This window comes from Pavona decussata, unplaced genomic scaffold (genome assembly GCF_977016875.1).
Source record: "Pavona decussata unplaced genomic scaffold, jaPavDecu1.1 SCAFFOLD_26, whole genome shotgun sequence".
NCBI classification, from domain to species: domain Eukaryota; kingdom Metazoa; phylum Cnidaria; class Anthozoa; order Scleractinia; family Agariciidae; genus Pavona; species Pavona decussata.
In genome coordinates, this window is record NW_028145449.1 from 2944534 (window position 1) to 2968513 (window position 23980).

General features: G+C 37.1%; 2 protein-coding genes across 2 annotated transcripts; one reads left to right on the forward strand and one right to left on the reverse strand.

The window, feature by feature from the left end:
* The first annotated feature begins 6625 nt into the window (after positions 1 to 6625).
* LOC146485537 (lipid droplet-associated hydrolase-like) lies at positions 6626 to 18403 on the forward strand. Its single transcript, XM_085103201.1, has 2 exons — positions 6626 to 6700; positions 16468 to 18403. The coding sequence occupies exons 1-2, from the start codon at positions 6626 to 6628 to the stop codon at positions 17299 to 17301; spliced, it is 909 nt and encodes a 302-aa protein (XP_084959327.1). The 3' UTR covers positions 17302 to 18403.
* A 4186-nt stretch (positions 18404 to 22589) lies between these two features.
* On the reverse strand, positions 22590 to 23919 carry LOC146485538 (melanocyte-stimulating hormone receptor-like). Its single transcript, XM_085103303.1, has one exon. It carries the CDS (start codon positions 23804 to 23806, stop codon positions 22886 to 22888), a length of 921 nt encoding a protein of 306 aa, XP_084959429.1. The 5' UTR covers positions 23807 to 23919; the 3' UTR covers positions 22590 to 22885.
* Positions 23920 to 23980: the final 61 nt, after the last annotated feature.

Consider the following 23980-nt stretch of genomic DNA (forward strand, 5'->3'; position numbering starts at 1 on the left):
TTAAAACTGGAAAGCCACTACTTGGTCGTGTTAGCTGTCTCCATTTTTCCCCTTGCTTACAAATATCCACTCTACTAAAATAAATTTAATTAATGTACCTAATGCAAATTAAGATGAAACAGTCGCATAAGCAATTTTCCCACTGACAAGGCTGTCGAATTCGAAAATGCCCATGATACGTTTGCCTCTGGTTCCTTATTTAGCTTGGCCGAGCTCTGTATGGCGGGTACCGGTTACATTTTTCCCGCGCTTGCAATCGACTCCTAGTTTTCCAGCGCCTGGCCTCAAAACTGTGTGTTTTCCCGCGCTTCGTATCAACTGCATGATTTCCCGCGCTTGATACTGTCTAAAAAAGCATCAACTACATTTTAATTTATTCCGGTGCTAAGCACCTGTTTCGAGTTTTCGCTCCGAGTTCTGGTTGGCTCATAACCGTTTTATCGGTGAACTGTTTTCATCTGTATTCCAACATACCTGAATGAGGACGCGAGGGAATTTCTCAAGCAGTTTTGTAAATTTTCCCGGTTTGTCCCATGTTATGGTCACCAAGTTCAAATCTGGCCCCTCATTAATGTGTTTCCTATACTATGGCCCCTTTTTTACCCCTGCAGTCATCTTCCGTTAGGGAATTCAAATTTACTAGTATTTGCTCATGATCACTTCATTAAAACTACCAGATTTTCGTGATCCGTTGGTGGTGGAGTTGACGGATTCCATTCAATACACTTCAAAAAATCTGTTTCAGCCCCCAAAGTGCCAGTTTAGCCAAGGGGCTGATTCACCCTTCCAGGGCCATTTGGTCACAATTTGGGGGACATAATAGCGCTATCAAAGGTCATTTCGTCCCAATCTAGGACTCATTTTAGTCCTCAGGTACATTTTATCCCTTGAAGCTCTTTTGGCCCTAATTTAGGTAAGCTAAATTAGCCCCCGATATAGCACTGTATTTTACCTACCATATCGGCCTCAATTTTGGGGCGAAAGCAGATCTTTTGAATTTATAGTGCAGGGTTTCAATGAACTTGGAGGTGGGTGGTTTGGTTTGGAATATATTCAAAGCACCTGATTGGAAAGTTTGGGAGAGCCAAGAATTTTCATGAAGTACATCGCATGACATACCAAACCGAATTTTAAAATTTATTTGATATTTGATTCAAATTTTTTAAGATTGCAGCAAAACGAACTGCCATTCCCTACTCTATGATCTATAGTGTACTTACTAGCGACCATCTCGGCCGGATTAACGCTAGGGATATACGTGGCCATTCAACGGGATTTGCTGACTTTTGTAGTCAGCTATCAAACCAAGACTGAGGAACCCCCGGGCATTTGTAACGAAAGAAGAAAGCCTTCAATTTCCTTTTTGTTTTTCCATTTATTGGTTAACTATAGAAAGGATGAAACACAACTTACGTTTCATTCAACAAGCAGCACAATTCTGACTAATATATGACAATCAAACTTGTGCTAATTAAAATTAAAATCATAGAAAGAGTTCAATTTAAAAGAGCAATGGGTGAATATGGTCTCTACCATAACCAGATCCTCTTCTCTTGAACCCAAAATAAGACTAGTTGTTTTGAACTGCAGAAAACTAGATTAATGCTTTCCTTTCAATGTCCTTTCCATGACATCAAATTAATTATTGTGTCATAGCCTTGGAATAAACCTTCACTACTGTAGACAGATGGATTTTTTCATCCTCGTACTTACCAGATACACTGGTACTAGGCAATCATGTTATTCTTATAATTCTTTATAATGTACCGTTTTTTCTAAGCTACAAGCGTAAATGATTAGTTTAGCTGTTTCAACTGTTGACCAAATAGTACCAAAATACCCCAGTGGTAGGGACAATAGTATATTTTTGTTACAAAATATCCCTTTTGGGTATGTGGGATTCGTTCATATGCTATGTAAATACCCCGGGGATTCTCTAGTTTTCTGCAGTTCGACGATTGCTATGAACTGATTGCCATCATAGTCAAGTATTCTAAGATCTTATCATAGTTACTCTTTTCCCCAAAATGTACGAGAATCTGGAGCCTTCTTCCTTATCATGTTTTTAGCTCAACATCCCTTGCCAATCTTAACGCAGCCACCCTGCCGGCAATCAAATAGCCGGTAGACCCAGCTTATCTTCGTAGGCCGTAAACTAACAGCTGCATACCCATCCCATATCGATCTAGCACAAGCTATAAAGGGAGGCAGTTCAAAATGGGAAGTATCACGAGAATTTGAGGTCATTTTAAAACCCAAAAACGTTTGTCTGTCAACCGGAAACAGGAAAATAATTGGCTAGTTTTGTTATAAGTTATCACCCCAGTGAAACAAAACTGTCGATTAGTGCCTCTAGTCAGAGACAGAGTAGGTTGGAATGGATTAAAACCTGAAAAATGTTAGGCTAATTTTTTCAAGTTCTCACATTTTTGTTTCCAAAATGCGCTAGAACAGATCAAGAGATTTTCCTTTCAAGACCTTTCAAGAATTGAGTTGATTTCTTTCCTCTCGTTGCTCTAGAATTATCTTTTAGCTAAGTTAAGGTCTTATTTCACCATTTTTTAGAAAAGAGGTCAAAAACACCATGAAACGTCCCCTTATATAATGTAATCGTTCCTCGCTGAGGAATGATTAAACGGAAGTCTATCTTCGTTAACATGTTTGTAAACTTTCCAAATTATTCAGTCCCATAATAACGATAGCACTTGGCACTGTCCCGCTAATAAGAGCAAGTGCTGTTTTGAGCAATTATTCGTTCACGCGCTCGAAGTTTTCCTGTTTCCAACTGACAGCGCCTCGCTTCGCCAAACGGTTTCAGATCGTTTGTCTATTCCTCTCTCGAAATGTACAGAATATTTCCTTTTTCTTAATCGTTTTAATCAAAGGTAAAAGTATCTAAGTTTAAAATAGTTTATCAGCAATTTCTACCATGGAGACTGTTTATCGCGAAGCACCTGATCACGTTGTCAATGGAGAGGGAGGGGAGGGTGGATGCTGGTTTTGTGGAACCCGACTCACGTTACTCTCCTGAGTCCATGAACAGCGTTTGTAAACTTCATAGAACTGGAAATGCCTCCTTTATTTTGTGATTAAGAAGTAAGTCCCTCTTATTCGGAGATGGGAAAAGTAAAAAAGCTTTTAAAACATTTCTAAGAGATACATTCAAAAGATCGCTATGGCTTCGAATAGGAAAATCTTTTTACACATTTCTTCGAAAAGTAATCCTCAATTTGATCGCAGCAGAATGAATGATGGTCATTGATTAATGTCGAAAAGTACTCTGACGCTGCCCAATGACGAACATAGTCAGGCATATGTTCGTCTCATGTTCCATTAACACAGAACTTAATTATGCAGAAAAACATGCTTCAGCTGTTAACAGTCTTTTTTTAATAACTGTCATAAGTTCATTATTTGTCACAAATAAAACTTTCTAGCCATATTGTTTGCATTAAGTTAAAAAGTTAAGAAATTGTTTCGCTGATCAAAAAATGTTCATTTAGTTCCTCCTTAAGACATGTTGCATAATGACCTATAAATACATATTAGTTCGAAGTGAAAGAAAAAAAATAAAAGCATCTTTTTTCCACCTTAACTTTCGGTGATGCGCAGTATTTTTTTCACTGTGCTTTTCATAATTTGACCAGTTTCTTGATATCGCCAGCAGTAAACTAAAGGATTTAACGACGAATTGAGAAGAAGGAAAAGAGATGAAACGTGAAATGCTAACCAAAAAGCAATTTGAGACCTATCCGTCATCAACAATATTACAGAGCAAAAATTCGGAAGATAACATGCAACAAGTACTACAAAGAAATACAAAGCATTAAAGGCAGACTTTATCTCGCGGAAGAGGTCCACTGTTTGTTCATTTTCATGCCGAAAATGACTTTCATTTGATTCCGATGATGTCTGACAGCTCTGTAAATGTTAATGTATGCTACTGTTGTCAAGAAAAGTCCACAAAATTCTATAATGGCAGTTACCATTGCATTGCGATTGCCAAGCCGGGAAACGAATAGAGAAGCAGCGACTCCACTTGTGATCCATACTGATACCAAGGCTTTTATGACTCCCTCATTTTGTAAATTAGAAGCAAGTTCCCCTTATTCCGAGATGGGAGGAGTATAAAAGATTAACATTTATGAGAAATACCTTCAAAAGATCACTATGGCTTTGAATAAAAAAATCATTATACGTGCAGGATTCTTCGAAAAGTAACCCTCAATTTGATCGCGGCAGAATGAATATGATGGTCATTTATTAATGTTTAAAAGTACTCTGGCGCTGCCAAACGACGAGCTTAGGTCAGGCATATGTTCGCCCAGTTCTTGTTCTATTAACACAGAACTTAATTATGCAGAAAAGCATGCTTCAGCTTTTCACAACCTTTTTTAATAACTGTCATAAGTTCATTCTTTGTCACAAAAAAACTTTCTACCCATATTGTTTGCAATTAGCTAGGCTTTGCGCATATATGCAACATTAACGCCAGCTTTTTTTCTACCAACTGTTAAACTGCTCGCGCAGTTGCTTATATTAGGGAGCTTTAGCAACGACGACAGCAACGACAACGAGAACGTCAACAACTCTGCCCGTGCATTACACTTTTAGGTACATTTCTTAGCTGTCACTGCACGACTAGGACGTGGAATTTCCTGATGGGAAGTTTTACGGAGGATGTGACACACGACGAAGAATTTTTCTTTCTCTTTCTAAATTTGGGTGTGGTATCCAAGAATTCAACTCCAGGAAATTTCACTCACATTTGACATCTGAAAGCAAGTGGGAATAATCGCGACGGCGTTTGAAAAAAACGGGAATTCGTTTTAATAGTGACGTTTGCGCTACCAGCGCCGTCGTTGTCGTTACTATAGCTTCGTAATAACAAAATAGAACTGTTGTTAGTCAGGAAGCTAGTAAGAAAATAAGAAAAGAAAGAAAGAAAGAAAGAAAGAAAGAAAGAAAGAAAGAAAGAAACAAACAAAGAAAGAAAGAAAGAAAGAAAGGAAGAAAGAAATGAAGGAAGGAAGCAAGGAAGGAAGGAAAAATAAATAAATAAATAAATAAATAAATAAATAAATAGGATATTTATGCATATTTGGTGTCATTTAACAGCAACAAAGACGGAAACTAAATACGGATCAGTTGATTTCACGTTTATGTTTAATATTATTATATACTTTACACATTAGTTCGAAGTGAAAGAAAAAATAAAGAAAGCATCTTTAATCCATCTTACGTCTCGGTGATGTGCAGTATTTTTTTCACTGTGCTTTTCATAATTTGACGAATTTCTTGATATCGCCAGCAGTAAACTACAGGATTTAACGACGAATTGAGAAGAACGAAAGAAAATGTGACATCAAAAGCCAACCAAAACGACATACGAGAGCTATCCGCCATCAATAATATTGTAGAGCATAAATTCGGAAGATAACATGCTGCAAAAATTACATAAAAATACAAAGCATTGAAGGCGGACTTTATCTCCCGGAAGAGGTCCAATGTTTGTTCATTTTCGTGCTGAAGTTGACTGTTCATTTGATTCTGATGATGTCTTACAGCTTTGTAAATATGGGCGTATGCCACTGTTGCCAAGGAAAGACCACCAAATTCTATAACCGCAACCAGAACCACGACTTTACGATTCTCAATAGAGATGTAAAGGAAAGCAGCAACTCCACTTGTTAGCCATACTGATACTAAGGCTATTACGATGCGCCTTGAAGTAACAAGTTCCTGGTATCGTAGGTGAAGAGTAATAGCGAGGAGTCTATCGACAGCAATGGCGGTTACATTCAGGAGTGATGCGCAAGCGAGAAGAAATATAGAGAAATGACAAACAGTTAAAATTGTTGGACAGAGTAAGTCAAAGTTATGACCTCCATTCGTTGCCATCCTTAACACAACTGCGTATATTAACTGGGCAAACAATCCCACTGCAAGATCAGAGACAGCAAGACTCAAGAAAAACTTCTTTATATTAGCGGGCATCGATGAGGCTTTCCACAGGGCGTGAATCACGAGAATATTTCCAACCGTTGCCACGGGAGAAAAAATAAAGTTTAGTACACCCAATGAGAGTAGGGTAGTCCTGTGAAACTGCGCAAGTTCTCCGATTATCTTCAAAAAGTAACTGCAGACCTCTTCGGCCATGATGATTTAGATCGATTTGTTTTTCGCTGGAAATGTGCCACCATCTGTTAACAGGTCTTACGATTAACAGTTGTTTGCCAACTGTACAAAATACGGAATAGGCCCAGCTTTATTGCGTTTTATGAATGATCAATTCGACGGTGAGGACACCTTTATTTGCTTAAAACTGTCTTTCTATGTCCCAATACAAAGACGGTAAAGATATATTTTCTCGGTTATTAGTTAAGAAAACTTAGAACTCTTGTCTTGCGAGTGTTTATAAAATCAAGAGGACGTTTCTTGGAAGTTTAAGACAACTGCACTTGTCTACGGTTCGTGCCTGGACTGACAGCTTCTCGCTTCTTCAAACGGCCTTAGATCATTTGTCTATTTCTCTTGCGTAACGTACAGAATATTGTCTCTCTTAATCGTTTTAATTAAAGATGAAATTATCTTAAGTTAAAATAGTTTACCGACCAGTTCCACCATGGAGACTGTTTATCGCGAAACATCTGATCAAGTTGTCACATGGGAAGGAAGGGGAGGGAAGGGGAGGGAGAGGGTCTGTTATTATCGCTCCTGAGTCCATTAGCAACTTTTGTAAACGTCATAGAACTGGAAATAACTCCTTTATTTTGTAAATTAGAAGTAAGTCCCCCTTATTCCGAGATGGGAGGAGTATGAAAGATTAACATTTTTAAGAGATACCTTCAAAAGATCACTATGGCTTCGAATAAGAAAATCTTTTTACACGTAGGATTTCTTCGAAAAGTAATCCTCAATTTGATCGCGGCAGAATTAATGTGATGGTCATTGAGTATTCTGGCACTGCCGAACGACGAACATAAGTCAGACATATGTTGGCCTCATGTTTTACATCTACATTTAATTAAGTCTGTAAAGTCGTGAGACATCACACCAACGTTTCTTAAAAATAGATTATATAATAATTAACTGGATAAAAGAAAAAAGAAAGATAAAAACGTATGTAAATATGAGAAAAATAATACTAAATCCCATTTACTAGCTTTGCATAACTTACTTAAAATAATTTGTAAACATAGTTTTAAATGACACCGCAGAATTTACAATCGCGGAGGGCAAAGAATTCCATTCGCATATGAATCTAGGAAAAAAAAAAAGAAAACTTAAAAACGTCCTTACTGATTCTAGGTATTCTATATTTACATACATTACTTTTACGCGTTTTTGTCTCACTATTAAGCACTAGATATTTTTCTGCCTGGTTATTATGGCTCAGTTATTTCATTAACACAGAACTTAATTATGCAGAAAAACACGCTTCCGCTGTTCACAACCTTTTTTTAAGAACTGTCATAAGTTCTTTATTTGTCACAAAAGACTTTCTAGCCATATTGTCTTTAATTAGCTGGGCTTTCAAAGTTGAGCATATATGTAATATTAACGCCACCTTTTTTTTCGAACAACTGTTTAACAACTCGCGCAGTTGCTTATTAGGGAGCTTTAGCAAAGACGACAGCGACGACAACGAGAACTTTAAATAAGCAACAGGCTTAATAACCAAACCAACAACTTTGCCCGTGCATTACACTTTTCGGTACATTTCTTAGCTGTTACTGCACGACTAGGGCGTGAAATTTCTTGATGGGACGTTTTATGAAGGGCGTGATACACGACGAACAGTTTTTCTTTCTCGTTCTAAATTTGGGTGTGGTATCCAATAATTCAACCCCAGGAAATTTCATCTACATTTTATATCTGAAAGCAAGTTGGAATATTTGCGACGGTGGTTGAGAAACGGGAATTCATTTTAATACTAACGTTTGCGCTGCCGTTGTTGTCGTTGTCGTTACTAAAGCTCCGTGGTAACACAATAGAACTGTTGTTAGTCAGGAAGACAGTAAGAAAGAAAAAAAGGAAGAAAGAAAGAAAGAAAGAAAGAAAGAAAGAAAGAAAGAAAGAAAGAAAGAAAGGAAGAAAGAAAGAAAGAAAGAGAGAAAGAAAGCGAGAAAGAAAGAAAGAAAGAAAGAAAAAGAAAGAAAGAAAGAAAGAAAGGAAGGAAGAAAGAAAGAAAGAAAGAAAGAAAGAAAGAAAGAAAGAAAGGGAGGAAGGAAGGAAAGAAGGAAAGAACGAAAGAAGGAAGGAAGGAAGGAAAAATAACTAACTAACTAACTAACTAAATATATAAATAAATAAATAAATAAATAAATAAATAAATAAATAAATAAATAAATAAATAGGAAATTCATGCATATTTGGTGTCATTTAACAGCAACAAAGACAAAAAAAAACAAAATAAATAAATACGGATCAGTTGATTTTACGTTTATGTTTAATACTATTATTTTCGCCAGGTGCTCATTTATTACTTCAGCAATGTAAGGCATAAACGAATTCACTTTGTGTTACTTATTTCATGCATATAATTATTACCTATGTTTTTATTTGTTCTGTATTTCAGCGGTTATTTTGTTTTACGTTTTCATCATGATCTAAAATAGCACTGTTGTGTCATTCAACAAATGTTCATTTAGTTCCTCCTTATGACATGTTGCATAATTACTTATACTGTACATATTAGAAGGAAGTGAAAGAAAAAATAAAGAAAGCATCTTTATTTTATCCTAAGTCTCGGAGATGCGCAATATATTTTGCACTGTGCTTTTCATAATTTGACGAATTTCTTGATATCGCCAGCAGTAAACTAAAGGATTTAACGACGAATTGAGAAGAACGAAAAAAAATGTGAAATGAAAAGCCAACCAAAACGATTCTCGATAGTTGTCCGTGATCAACAATATTATAGAGCAAAAATTCGGAAGATAACATGCTACAAAAATTACATAAAAATACATAGCATTAAAGGCGGACTTCATCTCCCGGAAGAGGTCCACTGTTGATTCATTTTCATGCTGAAGTTGATTCTTCATTTGATTCTGATGATGTCTTACAGCTCTGTAAATGTTGATGTATGCTACTGTTGTCAACAAAAGTCCACCAAATTTTATAACCGCAGCCAGAACAATTACGTTTTCATTCCCAACAGAAATGTACAGGAAAGCAGCAACTCCACTTGTGAGCCAAACTGATATTAAGGCTATTATGACGCGCTTTGAAGTGACAAGTTCCTGGTATCGTAGATGAAGAGTAATAGCGAGGAGTCTATCGACAGCAATGGCGGTCAAATTCAGGAATGATGCGCAAACGAGAAGAAATAATAAGAAACAACAAACGGTTAAAATTGTTGGACAGAGTAAGTCAAAGTTATGACCTCCATTTGCTGCCATCCTTAACACAACTGCGTATATTAACTGGGCAAACAATCCCAACGCAAGATCAGAGACAGCAAGACTCAGGAAGAACTTCTTGATATTAGCAGACATCGATGAGGCTTTCCACAGGGCGTGAATCACGAGAATATTTCCAAGCGTTGCCACGGGAGAAAGAATAAAGTGTAAAACACATAACGAGGACACAGCAGTCCCTTGAAACTGCGCCTGAAGTTTTTTAAGTGCTTTTAAATGGTAACTGCAGAACTCTTCGGCCATGATGATTTAGATCGATTTGTTTTTCGTTGGAAATGTGCCATCATCTATTTGCAGATCATATGATTGACAGGTGTTAACCAGCTGTACGAAATATGGAATTGGCGCAGCTTTACATTGCGTTTTTTAAACGATCAATTCGATGGTGAGAAGACTTTAATTTGCTTAAAAATGTCTCTCTATGTTCTTGGGCAAAGATAGTAAAGTTCTTTTGGTTATTAATTATCAAAACTTAGAACTCTTGTCCTGCAAGTTTTTTTATAAAATCAAGAGGACGTTTCTTTGAAGTTAAAGACAACTCCACTTGCCTACGGTTCGTGCCTGGACTGGCACTGAGGTTCTCGCTTCTCCAAACGGCCTTAGATCATTTCTCCATTTCTCTTGCGTAACGTACAGATTATTGTCTTTCTCAATCGTTTTAACTAAAGATGAAATTATCCAAATAGTTTACCGACCAGTTTCACCATGGAGACTGTTTATCGCAAAACACCTGATCACGTTGTCACATGGGGAGGGAGAGGAAAGAAGGGGGGGTCTGTTATTATCGCTCCTGAGTCCATTAGCAACTTTTGTAAACGTCATAGAACTGGAAATAACTCCTTTATTTTGTAAATTAGAAGTAAGTCCCCCTTATTCCGAGATGGGAGGAGTATGAAAGATTAACATTTATAAGAGATACCTTCAAAAGATCACTATGGCTTCGAATAAGAAAATCTTTTTACACGTAGGATTTCTTCGAAAAGTAATCCTCAATTTGATCGCGGCAGAATTAATGTGATGGTCATTGAGTATTCTGGTGATGCCGAACGACGAACATAAGTCAGGCATATGTTGGCCTCATGTTTTACATCTACATTTAATTAAGTCTGTAAAGTCGTGAGACATCACACCAACGTTTCTTAAAAATAGATTATATAATAATTAACTGGATAAAAGAAAAAAGAAAGATAAAAACGTATGTAAATATGAGAAAAATAATACTAAATCCCATTTACTAGCTTTGCATAACTTACTTAAAATAATTTGTAAACATAGTTTTAAATGACACCGCAGAATTTACAATCTCTGAGGGCAAAGAATTCCATTCGCATATGAATCTAGGAAAAAAAAGAAAACTTAAAAACGTCCTTACTGATTCTAGGTATTCTATATTTAAATACATTACTTTTACCCGTTCTTGTCTCACTGTTAAGCACTAGATATTTTACTGCCTCGTTATTATAGCTCAGTTATTTCATTAACACAGAACTTAATTATGCAGAAAAAACACGCTTCAGCTGTTCACAACCTTTTTTAATAACTGTCATAAGTTCTTTATTTGTCCCAAAAAAACTTTCTAGCCATATTGTCTTTAATTAGCTAGGCTTTCAAAGTTGAGCATATATGCAATATTGTCGCCAGCATTTTTTTCTCCCAACTGTTTAACTGCTCGCTCAGTTGCTTATTAGAAAGCTTTAGCAACGACGACAGCGACGACAACGAGAACTTTAAATAAGCAAAAGGCTTAATAACCAAAACAACAACTCTGCCCTTGCATTACACTTTTCGGTACATTTCTTAGTTGTCACTGCACGACTAGGACGTGAAATTTCCTGATGGGGCGTTTTATAAAGGACGTGATACACGACGAAGAATTGTTCTTTCTCTTTCTAAACTTGGGTGCGCTCTCCAAGAATTCAACGCCAGGAAATTTCACCTACATTTGACATCTGAAAGCAAAATGGAAGAATTGAGACGGCGTTTGAAACAACGGGAATTCAACTTAATAGTGACGATTGCGCTGCCGTCGCCGTCGTCGTCGTTACTAAAGTTGCGTAGTAATACAATAGAACTGTTGTTAGTTAGGAAGACAGTAAGAAAAAAAGAAAGAAAGAGAGAAAGAAAGAGAGAAAGAAAGAAAGAAAGAAAGAAAGAGAGAAAGAAAGAAAGAAAGAAAGAAAGAAAGAGAGAAAGAAAGAAAGAAAAAAAGAAAGAAAGAAAGAGAGAAAGAAAGAAAGAAAGAAAGAAAGAAAGAAAGAGAGAGAGACAGAAAGAAAGAAAGAAAGAAAGAAAGAAAGAAAGAAAGAAAGAAAGAGAGAAAGAAAGAAAGAAAGAAAGAAAGAAAGAGAGAAAGAAAGAAAGAAAGAAAGAAAGAGAAAGAAAGAGAGAAAGAAAGAAAGAAAGAAAGAAAGAAAGAGAAAGAAAGAAAGAAAGAAAGAAAGAAAGAAAGAAAGAAAGAAAGAAAGAAAGAGAGAAAGAAAGAAAGAAAGAAAGAAAGAAAGAGAGAAAGAAAGAAAGAAAGAAAGAGAGAAAGAAAGAGAGAAAGAAAGAAAGAAAGAAAGAAAGAGAAAGAAAGAAAGAAAGAAAGAAAGAAAGAGAGAAAGAAAGAAAGAAAGAAAGAAAGAGAGAAAGAAAGAAAGAAAGAAAGAAAGAGAAAGAAAGAGAGAAAGAAAGAAAGAAAGAAAGAAAGAGAAAGAAAAAAAGAAAGAAAGAAAGAAAGAAAGAGAGAAAGAAAGAAAGAAAGAAAGAGAGAAAGAAAGAGAGAAAGAAAGAAAGAAAGAAAGAAAGAGAAAGAAAGAAAGAAAGAAAGAAAGAGAGAAAGAAAGAAAGAAAGAAAGAGGAGAAGGAAGAAAGGAAGGAAGAAAGGAAGAAAGGAAAAATAAATAAATAAATAAATAAATAGATAGATAGATAGATGAATAAATCAAAAATAAATAAATAAATAAATAAATAAATAAATAAATAAATAAATAAATAAATAAATAAATAAATAAATAAATAAATATGACATGTATGCATATTTGGCGTCATTTAACAGCAACAAAGACGAAAACTAAATACGGATCAGTTGATTTCACGTTCATGTTTAATATTATTATTTATGCCACGTACTTATTTACTCCTTCAGCAATGTGAGGCATAAACGAGTTTACTTTGTGTTACTTATTTCATGCATACAATCATTAATTATGTTTTTGTTTGTTCTGCATTTCCGCGGTTCATTTTGTTTTACTTTTTCATCATGATCTGAAATAGCACTGTTGTGTCATTCAATAAATGTTCATTTGGTTCCTCCTTAAGACATGTTGCATAATTACTTATACTGTACATATTAGTTCGAAGTGAAAGAAAAAAAAAAGTAAGCATCTTTATTCCATCTTAAGTCTCGGTGATGCGCAGTATTTTTTTCACTGTGCTTTTCATAATTTGACGAATTTCTTGATATCGCCAGCAGTAAACTAAAGGATTTAACGACGAATTGAGAAGAATGAAAAAAATTGTGACATGAAAAGCCAACCAAAACGATATTCGAGTGCTATCCGTCATCAACAATATTGCAGAGCAGAAATTCGGAAGATAACATGCTACAAAAATTACATAAAAATACATAGCATTAAGGGCGGACTTTATCTCCCGGAAGAGGTCCACTGTTTGTTCATTTTCATGCTGAAGTTGATTGTTCATTTGATTGTGATGATGTCTTACAGCTCTGTAAATGTTGATGTATGCTACTGTTGTCAAGAAAAGACAAACAAATTCTATAACCGCAGCCGGAACCATGACGTTTTGATTGTTGACAGAAATGTACAGGAAAGCAGCGACTCCACTTGTGAGCCAAACTGATACTAAGGCTATTATGACGCGCTTTGAAGTGACAAGTTCTCGGTATCGTAGGTGAAGAGTAATAGCGAGGAGTCTATCGACAGCAATGGCGGTTACATTTAGGAGTGACGCGCCACCGAGAAGATTTAATAAGAAAGAACAAACAGTTAAAATTGTTGGACAGAGTAAGTCAAAGTTATGACCTCCATCCGCTGCCATCCTTAACGAAACTGCGTAAATTAACTAAGCGAACAATCCGACGGCAAGATCAGAGACAGCAAGACTCAGGAGGAACTTCTTAATATTATCGGGTATCGATGAGGCTTTCCACAGGGCGTGAATAACAAGAATATTTTCAAACGTTGCCACGAAAGACAAAATAAAGTGTAATACACACAATGCGAGCAGGGTAGTCCTATGAAACTGAACAAGTAGTCCAAGTCCCTTTAAATAGTAACCACAGAACTCTTCGACCATGATGATTTAGATCGATTTGCTTTTCGTTGAAAATGCGCCATCTGTTCACAGGTCTTAATATTGACAGTTGTTTGCCAACTGTACGAAATACGGAATAGGCCCAACCTTATTGCGTTACGTAAATGATCAGTTCGACAGTGAGGACACCCTTATTTGCTTAAAACTGTCTTTCTATGTCCCAATACAAAGACGGTAAAGTTTTTCTCGGTTATTAATTAACAGAACTTAGAACACTTGTCCTGCGAGCTTTTATAAAACTAAGAGGACGTTTCTTGGAAGTTTAAGACAACTCCACTTGTCTACGGTTCGTGCCTAGACTGACAGCTTCTCGCTTCTCCAAACGGCCTTAGATCATTTCTCCATTTTTCTCGCGTAACGTACAGAATATTGTCTCTCTTAATCGTTTTAACTAAAGATAAAATTATCTTGAGTTGAAATAGTTTACCGACCAGTTTCACCATGGAGACTGTTTATCGCAAAACACCCCCCTCACGTTGTCACATGGGGAGGGAGGGGAGGGGAGGGGAGGGGAGGGAAGGGAGAGAGTCTGTTATTATCGCTCCTGAGTCCATTAGCAACTTTTGTAAACGTCATAGAACTGGCAATAACTCCTTTATTTTGTAAATTAGAAGCAAGTCCCCCTTATTCCGAGATGGGAGAAGTATAAAAGATTAACATTTCTAAGAGATACCTCAAAAGCTTCACTCTGGCTTCGAAAAGGAAAATTTTTTTAAGAGTAGGATTTCTTTGATAAGTAATTCTCAATTTGATCGCGGCAGAATGAATATGATGGTCATTTATTAATGTTTAAAAGTATTCTGGTGATGCCGAACGACGAAAATAAGTCAGGCATATGTTCACCTCATGTTTTACATCTAATTTTAGCCGGTAAAGTCGTGAGACATCACACCAACTTTTCTTAAAAATAGATTACATGATAATTAACTCGATGAAAGAAAAAATAAAAATAAAAACGTATATAGATATGAGAAAAATAACATTAAATCCTATTTACTATCTTTACATAACTTATTTAAAATAATTTATTTAGTACATAGTTTTAAAACTTTGCAATGACACGGAATTTAGAGTCCCTGAGGGCAAAGAATTCCATTCGCATATGGATCTAGGGAAAAAAAGAAACTGAAAAACGTCCTTGCTGATTCTAGGTATTCTATATTTAAATGCACGACTTTTACGTGTTCTTGTCTCACTATTAGGCACTAGATATTTTTCTGCCTCGATGTCCATATTATGACTCAGTTAATTCATTAACACAGGACGTAATTATACAGAAAACATGCTTCAGCTGTTAACAATCTTTTTAAATAACGTCATAAGTTCATTGTTATTCACAACTTTCTAGCCATATTGTTTGTAATAAGCTAGACTTTGAGTATATATGCAATATTAACGCCAGCTTTTTTCTTCAAATTGTTTAACTCTAGGCGCAGTTGGTTAATAACTCAATAGGAACCTTGAAGACATTAAGAAACTGATCCTCCTTTTCTCAGGGACTGACCTTCTCCGGCTTCGTGAGTGGTCGATGATAACGTTATAGCTTCAGAGACTTTGAAGTTACACATCCTCAAAGGAGGAACGGGCTCCACAAGCCTCCCCCCCCCCCCCCCTACTTCACCCCCAACCCCCAGCCTCACCCTCACGCTGAAATACGCTTCACCTTTTCCATTCGACATTTTAAGGACGTCACCTTTAAGGCCCGTTTAAAGGGTTTCAACGTTTGCTTCAACACGCGTTCAACACATACAGTACAGTTGTTGAACCAAATGTCGGGGGCGTTTGAACATGTACATTGTTGAAAGCGTAAAAAATGTCTTGAATCAAACTTAATTTCATTCAACATCGTTTCAACATTATAAAAATAGATTATAGAAATAGTTTCTGTCATTAAGATACAACTTTAATTTCGGTGTGGCATAGGACTAACTTCGAACATATCACTGAGACTGAACGAAATTGAGGAAATAAAGTCCATGAGAAGTTCGACATTAATTTGACTCAACTAAACTTCTCAGACTGAGTTTGAATCAACCAACACCTTCTATTTCTCTGGTTCAGACGGACAGAACGAGCAAAGCTCGGCTCTGGCACAAACTCAACGTCGATCTTTTGTAGCGAGTCCAATGGGTAAATGTCTGATGTACGGTTTTATTGTCTTTAAAATTTCATTGACCCAAAGTTTAGCTTTTGTTTAAATTTTGCACGACGCCCAGTTTGAAGGAATTAAGATCGACGTTTAATCATGCACTCCAAATATCCAATGATGTTAATAGGCCATTTCCGAGTTGCTTTGAACCTCATTATGAAAGCGAGGCTAGGTGCAAAGCTTTTCATATGAAAATTAGTTTTGTTTGCATTTGAATGAAAACTAATTTTCCTAATAAAAACTTTGCACCTAGCCTCACTTGAATCATAATGAGGTTCAAAGCAACTCGGAAATAGCCGCATTTGGTGCATCCGAAGGTACAGTGATAAAGCTCAAAATTTGGTCCTGTAGGTGCCTTCTCTCGTCCCAGAGCTCCACTGTCGTGAAAACCGTCAGGAGAGGCACTGGTAAAGGAGGCGACCTGCACCATTTGCAACGCCCTACATGGTTGGTCAAAAAGCGAACAACCGAACAATGCTCCTAACCCTAAAAGACAACCAGCTGCAGGTTATCAGGGTCCAGTGAAAACAGAGCTTTTGAACGGTGAAGGTCCACTGTGGTAAAGACCCATAGCAGAAATTGTGTCATTTCCTGGCATTGAAAAAATCAATTTTTGTTTTTATTTTCTCAGGTCATGCACAGGTCGATGAACCAAGTGGTCCTTGTAAATGGAAATCGAACAAACAATGGGATCAAGAACAACCTTCATCATTCACTCTCACCGATCAAATTGAACACAAGCTCGCTTTCCTGGCCTATTATATCCCTGAGCACTCCAAAGTAATTCTTATTGGACACTCCATTGGGGCGTACATCGCTTTGGAAATGATGAAACGATATCACGACAAAGAAAAGGTCCTGAAATGCGTTCTGCTATTTCCAACGATCGAGCGTGTGGACTCGGCACCCAGTGGCAGATTCTGGAAGTTCATCTGTCACTATCTGCACTGGCCCTTTCTCATGGGGACGGCGTTCGTCTCATTCTTGCCTTCCTTCGTCCAACGCTGGTCGATAGGGTGGTGGATGTATCTAAACAAAGTCGAAAACAGCGAGAGCATCAAGACAGCTGCGCAAGCCATGTTGAATTATTCTACAGTGGATAACGTACTAGAGATCGGCCGACAGCTGGTCACGATAAAAGAACTAGATTACGAGTGCATCCGGTCAAACCTGGACAAGCTAGTTTTCTTCTACGGGTTGAGAGATCCGTGGGTGCCACAGGGATATTACGAGGACATGAAAGAGAGGTTCCCGGATGGAGACATCAAGCTGTCACGTGACAAGGACATCAGGCACGCGTTCGTGTTGGATACCTCTGAAAAGGTGGCAAAAATGGTTTGGGAATGGATTGAAGAGCATATAAGCGAGTTGGAGGAGATTCACACAGTAAATACGATCGAGCCTTGTTGATAAAAGGACTCTGGATATGGATCCACAATGCGTTTAACCGCACCGTAAAAGCGGCCAGAAATAGAAGAATGTCCCCAAACAAAAACATTTTAAGGGAAGTTGTATACTTTAACTGGTCTGTATAGTTGGCATCTGCGTACGTTGAAAAATCTCGTTACATTTCTCAACTGTTTGAAATCTGCAGGGCAATTCAGAATGGTTAAATTCTGAGTCTTATCCAGGAGGTGAACTGGAATGATGCATTACCAACACCAAGCGCGGAAAATGTTCGGGTACGTCTTTGACGACTTGGAAACAATAGCAACTGGTATTGTCCGTCCTGACCAGTTTACCGCCGTTTTTGCTGCTGCTCCCTCCACGATTTGCTGTTTCTTCTCTGTTTTGGTCCGTTTTACTGTCAGTAGAGACTCTGACGAGGAGAGTTGTGGACATGCGTGGGTTAGGTGGGTGGTTGAGATCAAAATATGGACTGATAGCGGCTGCCAGTGATGCCTTTACATGCTGGCGTACGATCTCACCCCATAGAAAAATTCCGGGCTAAACTACCATGAGACTATATATACATTACCATATAATACTCCCTGACTATTGCATGCGAAAACTAAAAGTATATTATTGAAAAGAAGAAAAACGTTTGAAAACTGTAAAGCCACTACTTGGTCATGTTAGCTGTCTCCATTTTTCCCCTTGCTTACAAATATCCACTCTACTAAAATAAATTTAATTAATGTACCTAATGCAAATTAAGATGAAACAGTCGCATAAGCAATTTTCCTACTGACAAGGCTGTCGAATTCGAAAATGCCCATGATACGTTTGCCTCTGGTTTCTTATTTAGCTTGGCCGAGCTCTGCATGGCGGGTACCGGTTACATTTTTCCCGCGCTTGCAATCGATTCCTAGTTTTCCAGCGCCTGGCCTCAAAACTGTGTGTTTTCCCGCGCTTGTGACTGATTACATCTTTCCCGCGCTTCGTATCAACTGCATGATTTCCCGCGCTTGATACTGTTTACATGCCTAATGCAACGGCGTGTTTTTCCCGCGCTTGGTACCGATCAAAAGCATCAACTACATTTTCATTTATTCCGGCGCTAAGCACGTGTTGCGAGTTTTCGCTCCGAGTTCTGGTTGGTTCATAACCTTTTCTATCGGTTAACTGTTTTCATCTGTCTTCCAATATAACTGAATGAGGACGCGAGGGGATTTCTCAAGCAGTTTTGTAAATTTTCCCGGTTTGTCCCATGTTATGGTCACTAAGTTCAAATCTGGCCCCTCATTAATGTGTTCCCTATACTATGGCCCCTTTTTTTTTACCCCTGCAGTCATCTTCCGTTAGGGAATTCAAATTTATTCGCTCGTGATCACTTCAATAAAACTACCAGATTTTCGTGATCCGTTGGTGGTGGGGTTGACGGATTCCATTCAATACACTTCAAAAAATCTGTTTCAGCCCCCAAAGTGCCAGTTTAGCCAAGGAGCTTTTTCACCCTTCCAGGGCCATTTGGTCACAATTTGGGGGACAAAATATCGCTATGAAAGATCATTTCATCCCACTCTAGGACTCGTTTTAGTCCTCAGGTACATTTTATCCCTTGAGGATCTTTTGGCCCTAATTTAGGTAAGCCAAATTAGCCCCCGATGTAGCACTGTATTTTACCCACCGTATCGGCCTCAATTTTGGGGCGAATTCAGATCTTTTGAATTTATAGTGCAGGGTTTCGATGAATTTGGAGGTTGATTGGAAAGATTGGGACAGCCAAGTATTTTCATGAAGTACATCGCATGACATACCAAACCGAATTTTAAACTTTTTTTGATATTTGATTGTATATTTGATTCAAATTTTTTAAGATTGCAGCACAACGAACTGCCATTCCCTACTCTATGATCTAGTGTACTTATTAGCGACCATATCGGCCGGATTAACCCTAGGGATATACGTGGCCATTCAACGGGATTTGCCCACTTTTGTAGCCAGCTATCCATGATTAAGCCAAGACTAAGGAACCCCCGGGCATTTGTAACGAAAGAAGAAAGCCTTTAATTTCCTTTTTGTTTTTCTATTCATTGGTTAACTATAGCAAGATGAAACACAATCTTACGTTTCATTCAACAAGCAGCACAATTCCGACTAATATATGACAATCAAACTTGTGCTAATTAAAATCAAAATCATAGAACAGTGATAGAAAGAGTTCAATCTAAAAGAACAAAGGGTGAATATGGTCTCTACCATAACTAGGTACAGGTGATTAGTTCAGCTGTTTCAACTGTTGACCAAATAGTACCAAATACCCCAGTGGTAGGGATAATGGTATATTTTTGTTACAAAATATCCCTTTTGGGTATGGGGGATTTGTTCATAGGCTGTTCCAACTGACAGCGCCTCGCTTCACCAAACGGTTTCAGATCGTTTGTCTATTCTTCTCACGAAATGTACAGAATATTTCCTTTTTCTTACTCGTTTTAATTAAAGGTGAAAGTATCTACGGTTAAAATAGTTTATCAGCAAGTTCCACCATGGAGACTGTTTATCGCGAAGCACCTGATCACATTGTCACATGGGGAGGGAGGGGAGGGTGGATGCTGGTTTTGTGGAGCCCGACTCACGTTACTCTCCTGAGTCCATTAGCAGCGTTCGTAAACCTCATAGAACTGGAAATACCTCCTTTATTTTGTGATTAAGAAGCAAGCCCCTCTTATTCAGAGATGGGAAAAGTACAAAAGCTTTTAAAACATTTCTAAGAGATACCTTCAAAAGATCGCTATGCCGGGCTTCAAATAGGAAAATCTTTTTACACGTAAGATTTCTTCGAAAAGTAATCCTCAATTTGATCGCAGCAGAATGAATATGATGGTCATTGATTAATGTCGAAAAGTACTCTGACGCTGCCCAACGACGAACATAAGTCAGGCATATGTTCGTCTCATGTTCCATTAACACAGAACTTAATTATGCAGAAAAACACGCTTCAGCTGTTAACAATCTTTTTTAATAAATGTCTTAAGTTCATTATTTGTCACAAAGAAAACTTTCTAGCCATATTGTTTGCATTAAGTTAGTGAGTTAAGAAATTGTTTCGCTGATTAAAAAATTGTTCATTTATTTCCTCCTTAAGACATGTTGCACGACCTATAAACACATATTAGTTCGAAGTAAAAGAAAAAAAAGGAAGCATCTTTGTTCCACCTTAACTGCCGGTGACGAGCAGTATTTTTTTTACTGTACTTTTCATAATTTGACGAATTCCTTGATATCGCCAGCAGTAAACTACAGGATTTAACGACGAATTGAGAAGAAGGAAAACAGATGAAACGTGAAAAGCTAACCAAAAAGCAATTCGAGAGCTATCCGTCATCAACAATATTGTAGAGCAGAAATTCGGAAGATTATATAACATGCAACAAAAATTACATAAAAATACAAAGCATTGAAGGCAGATTTTATCTCCCGGAAGAGGTCCACCGTTTGTCCATTTTCATGCTGAAGTTGAATTTTCATTTGATTCTGATGATGTCTGACAGCTCTGTAAATGTTAATGTATGCTACTGTTGTTAAGAAAAGTCCACCAAATTCTATAATCGCAGTTACCATTGCATTGCGATTGTCAAGCCGGAAACGAATAGAGAAGCAGCGACTCCACGTTTGATTCATACTGATACCAAGGCTATTATGACTCCTTCATTTTGTAAATTAGGAGCAAGTCCCCCTTATTCCGAGATGGGAGGAGTATAAAAGATTAACATTTATGAGAAATACTTTCAAAAGATCACTATGGCTTCGAATAAGAAAATGATCTTTTTACGTGCAGGATTCTTCGAAAAGTAACCCTCAATTTGATCGCGGCAGAATGAATATGATGGTCATTTATTAATGTTTAAAAGTACTCTGGCGGTGCCAAACGACAATCATAAGTCAGGCATATGTTCCTTCAGTTCATGTTCATTAACATAGAACTTAATTATGCAGAAAAGCATGCTTCAGCTTTCCACCATCTTTTTTAAGAACTGTCATAAGTTCATTATTTGTCACAATAAAAAAAACTTTATCGTGATATTGTTTGCAATTAGATAGGCTTTAAGCATACATGCAATATCAACGCCAGCTTTTTTCTACTAACTGTTAAACTGCTCGCTCAGTTGCTTATTAGGGAGCTTTAGCAACGACGACAGCAACGACAACGAGAACGTCAAAAAACAACAGGCTTAATAACCAAACCAACAACTCTGCCCGTGCATTACACTTTTCGGTACATTTCTTAGCTGTTACTGCACGACTAGGACGTGAAATTTCCTGATGGGACGTTTTATGAAGGACGTGATACACGACGAACAGTTTTTCTTTCTCGTTCTAAATTTGGGTGTGGTATCCAATAATTCAACTCCAGGAAATTTCATCTACATTTTACATCTGAAAGCAAGTTGGAATATTTGCGACGGTGGTTGAAAAACGGGAATTCATTTTAATACTAACGTTTGCGCTGCCGTCGTTGTCGTTGTCGTTACTAAAGCTCCGTGGTAACACAATAGAACTGTTGTTAGTCAGGAAGACAGTAAGAAAAAAAAAAGAAAGAGAGAAAGAAAGAAAGAAAGAAAGAAAGAAAGAAAGAAAGAAAGAAAGAAAGAAAGAAAGAAAGAAAGAAAGAAAGAAAGAAAGAAAGAAAGAAAGAAAGAAAGAAAGAAAGAAAGAAAGAAAGAAAGAAAGAAAGGAAGAAAGAAAGAAAGAAAGAAAGGAAGAAAGAAAGAAAGAAAGAAAGAAAGGAAGAAAGAAAGGAAGAAAGAAAGAAAGAAAGAGAGAAAGAAAGCGAGAAAGAAAGAAAGAAAGAAAGAAAGAAAGGAGGAAAGAAAGAAAGAAAGAAAGAAAGAAAGAAAGAAAGAAAGAACGAAAGAAAGAAAGAAAGAAAGAAAGAAAGAAAGAACGAAAGAAAGAAAGAAAGAAAGAAAGAAAGAAAGAAAGAAAGGAAGGAAGGAAGGAAGGAAGGAAAGAAGGAAGGAAGGAAGGAAGGAAGGAAGGAAGGAAGGAAGGAAGGAAGGAAAGAAGGAAAGAACGAAAGAAGGAAGGAAGGAACGAAGGAAAAATAACTAACTAACTAACTAACTAACTAACTAACTAACTAACTAACTAACTAACTAACTAACTAACTAACTAACTAACTAACTAACTAAATAAATAAATAAATAAATAAATAAATAAATAAATAGGAAATTCATGCATATTTGGTGTCATTTAACAGCAACAAAGACAAAAACACAAAATAAATAAATACGGATCAGTTGATTTTACGTTTATGTTTAATACTATTATTTTCGCCAGGTACTCATTTATTACTTCAGCAATGTAAGGCATAAACGAATTCACTTTGTGTTATTTATTTCATGCATATAATTATTACCTATGTTTTTATTTGTTCTGTATTTCCGCGGTTTATTTTGTTTTACGTTTTCATCATGATCTAAAATAGCACTGTTGTGTCATTCAACAAATGTTCATTTAGTTCCTCCTTACGACATGTTGCATAATTACTTATACTGTACATATTAGAAAGAAGTGAAAGAAAAAATAAAGAAAGCATCTTTATTTTATCCTAAGTCTCGGAGATGCGCAATATATTTTGCACTGTGCTTTTCAAAATTTGACGAATTTCTTGATATCGCCAGCAGTAAACTAAAGGATTTAACGACGAATTGAGAAGAACGAAAAAAATTGTGAAATGAAAAGCCAACCAAAACGATTCTCGATAGTTGTCCGTGATCAACAATATTATAGAGCAAAAATTCGGAAGATAACATGCTACAAAAATTACATAAAAATACAAAGCATTAAAGGCGGACTTCATCTCCCGGAAGAGGTCCACTGTTGATTCATTTTCATGCTGAAGTTGATTCTTCATTTGATTCTGATGATGTCTTACAGCTCTGTAAATGTTGATGTATGCTACTGTTGTCAAGAAAAGTCCACCAAAGTTTATAACCGCAGCCAGAACAATTACGTTTTCATTCCCAACAGAAATGTACAGGAAAGCAGCAACTCCACTTGTGATCCATATTGATACCAAGGCTATTATGACGCGCTTTGAAGTGACAAGTTCCTGGTATCGTAGATGAAGAGTAATAGCGAGGAGTCTATCGACAGCAATGGCGGTTACATTCAGAAATGATGCGCAAGTGAGAAGAACTGAAGAGAAATAACAAACAGTTAATATTGTTGGACAGAGTAAGTCAAAGTTATGACCTCCATTCGCTGCCATCCTTAACACAACTGCGACCATTAACTGGGCGAACAATCCCACGGCAAGATCAGAGACAGCAAGACTCAAGAAGAACTTCTTTATATTAGCGGGCATCGATGAAGCTTTCCACAGGGCGCGAATAACAAGAATATTTGCAAACGTTGCCACGGGAGAAAAAATAAAGTGTAATACACACAATGAGGTCACAGCAGTCCCATGAAACCGAACAAGTTGTCCAAGTCCATTCAAATGGTAACTGCAGAACTTTTCGGCCATGGTGAGCTTAATGATTCAGATCCAGCGATATGTTTCACAATATGTGCGGTGCCCCTATTTGTTTGTAGCTCTAATGAGAGTCATAACCGACACCTGTAAGCTAACTGCATGAAATAAGGAATTAATACAACTGTATACTGCGTTTTGTATAATATAACCTTAAATGAATGCGCT

Coding starts and splice junctions, on each gene's coding strand:
- LOC146485538 (XM_085103303.1), bottom strand. CDS start 23,806: ATGGCCGAAAAGTTCTGCAGTTACCATTTGAATGGACTTGGACAACTT.
- LOC146485537 (XM_085103201.1), top strand. CDS start 6,626: ATGGAGACTGTTTATCGCGAAACATCTGATCAAGTTGTCACATGGGAA. Junction 6,701..16,467: donor GAGGGAAGGGGAGGGAGAGG/GTCTGTTATTAT, acceptor GACCCATAGCAG/AAATTGTGTCATTTCCTGGC.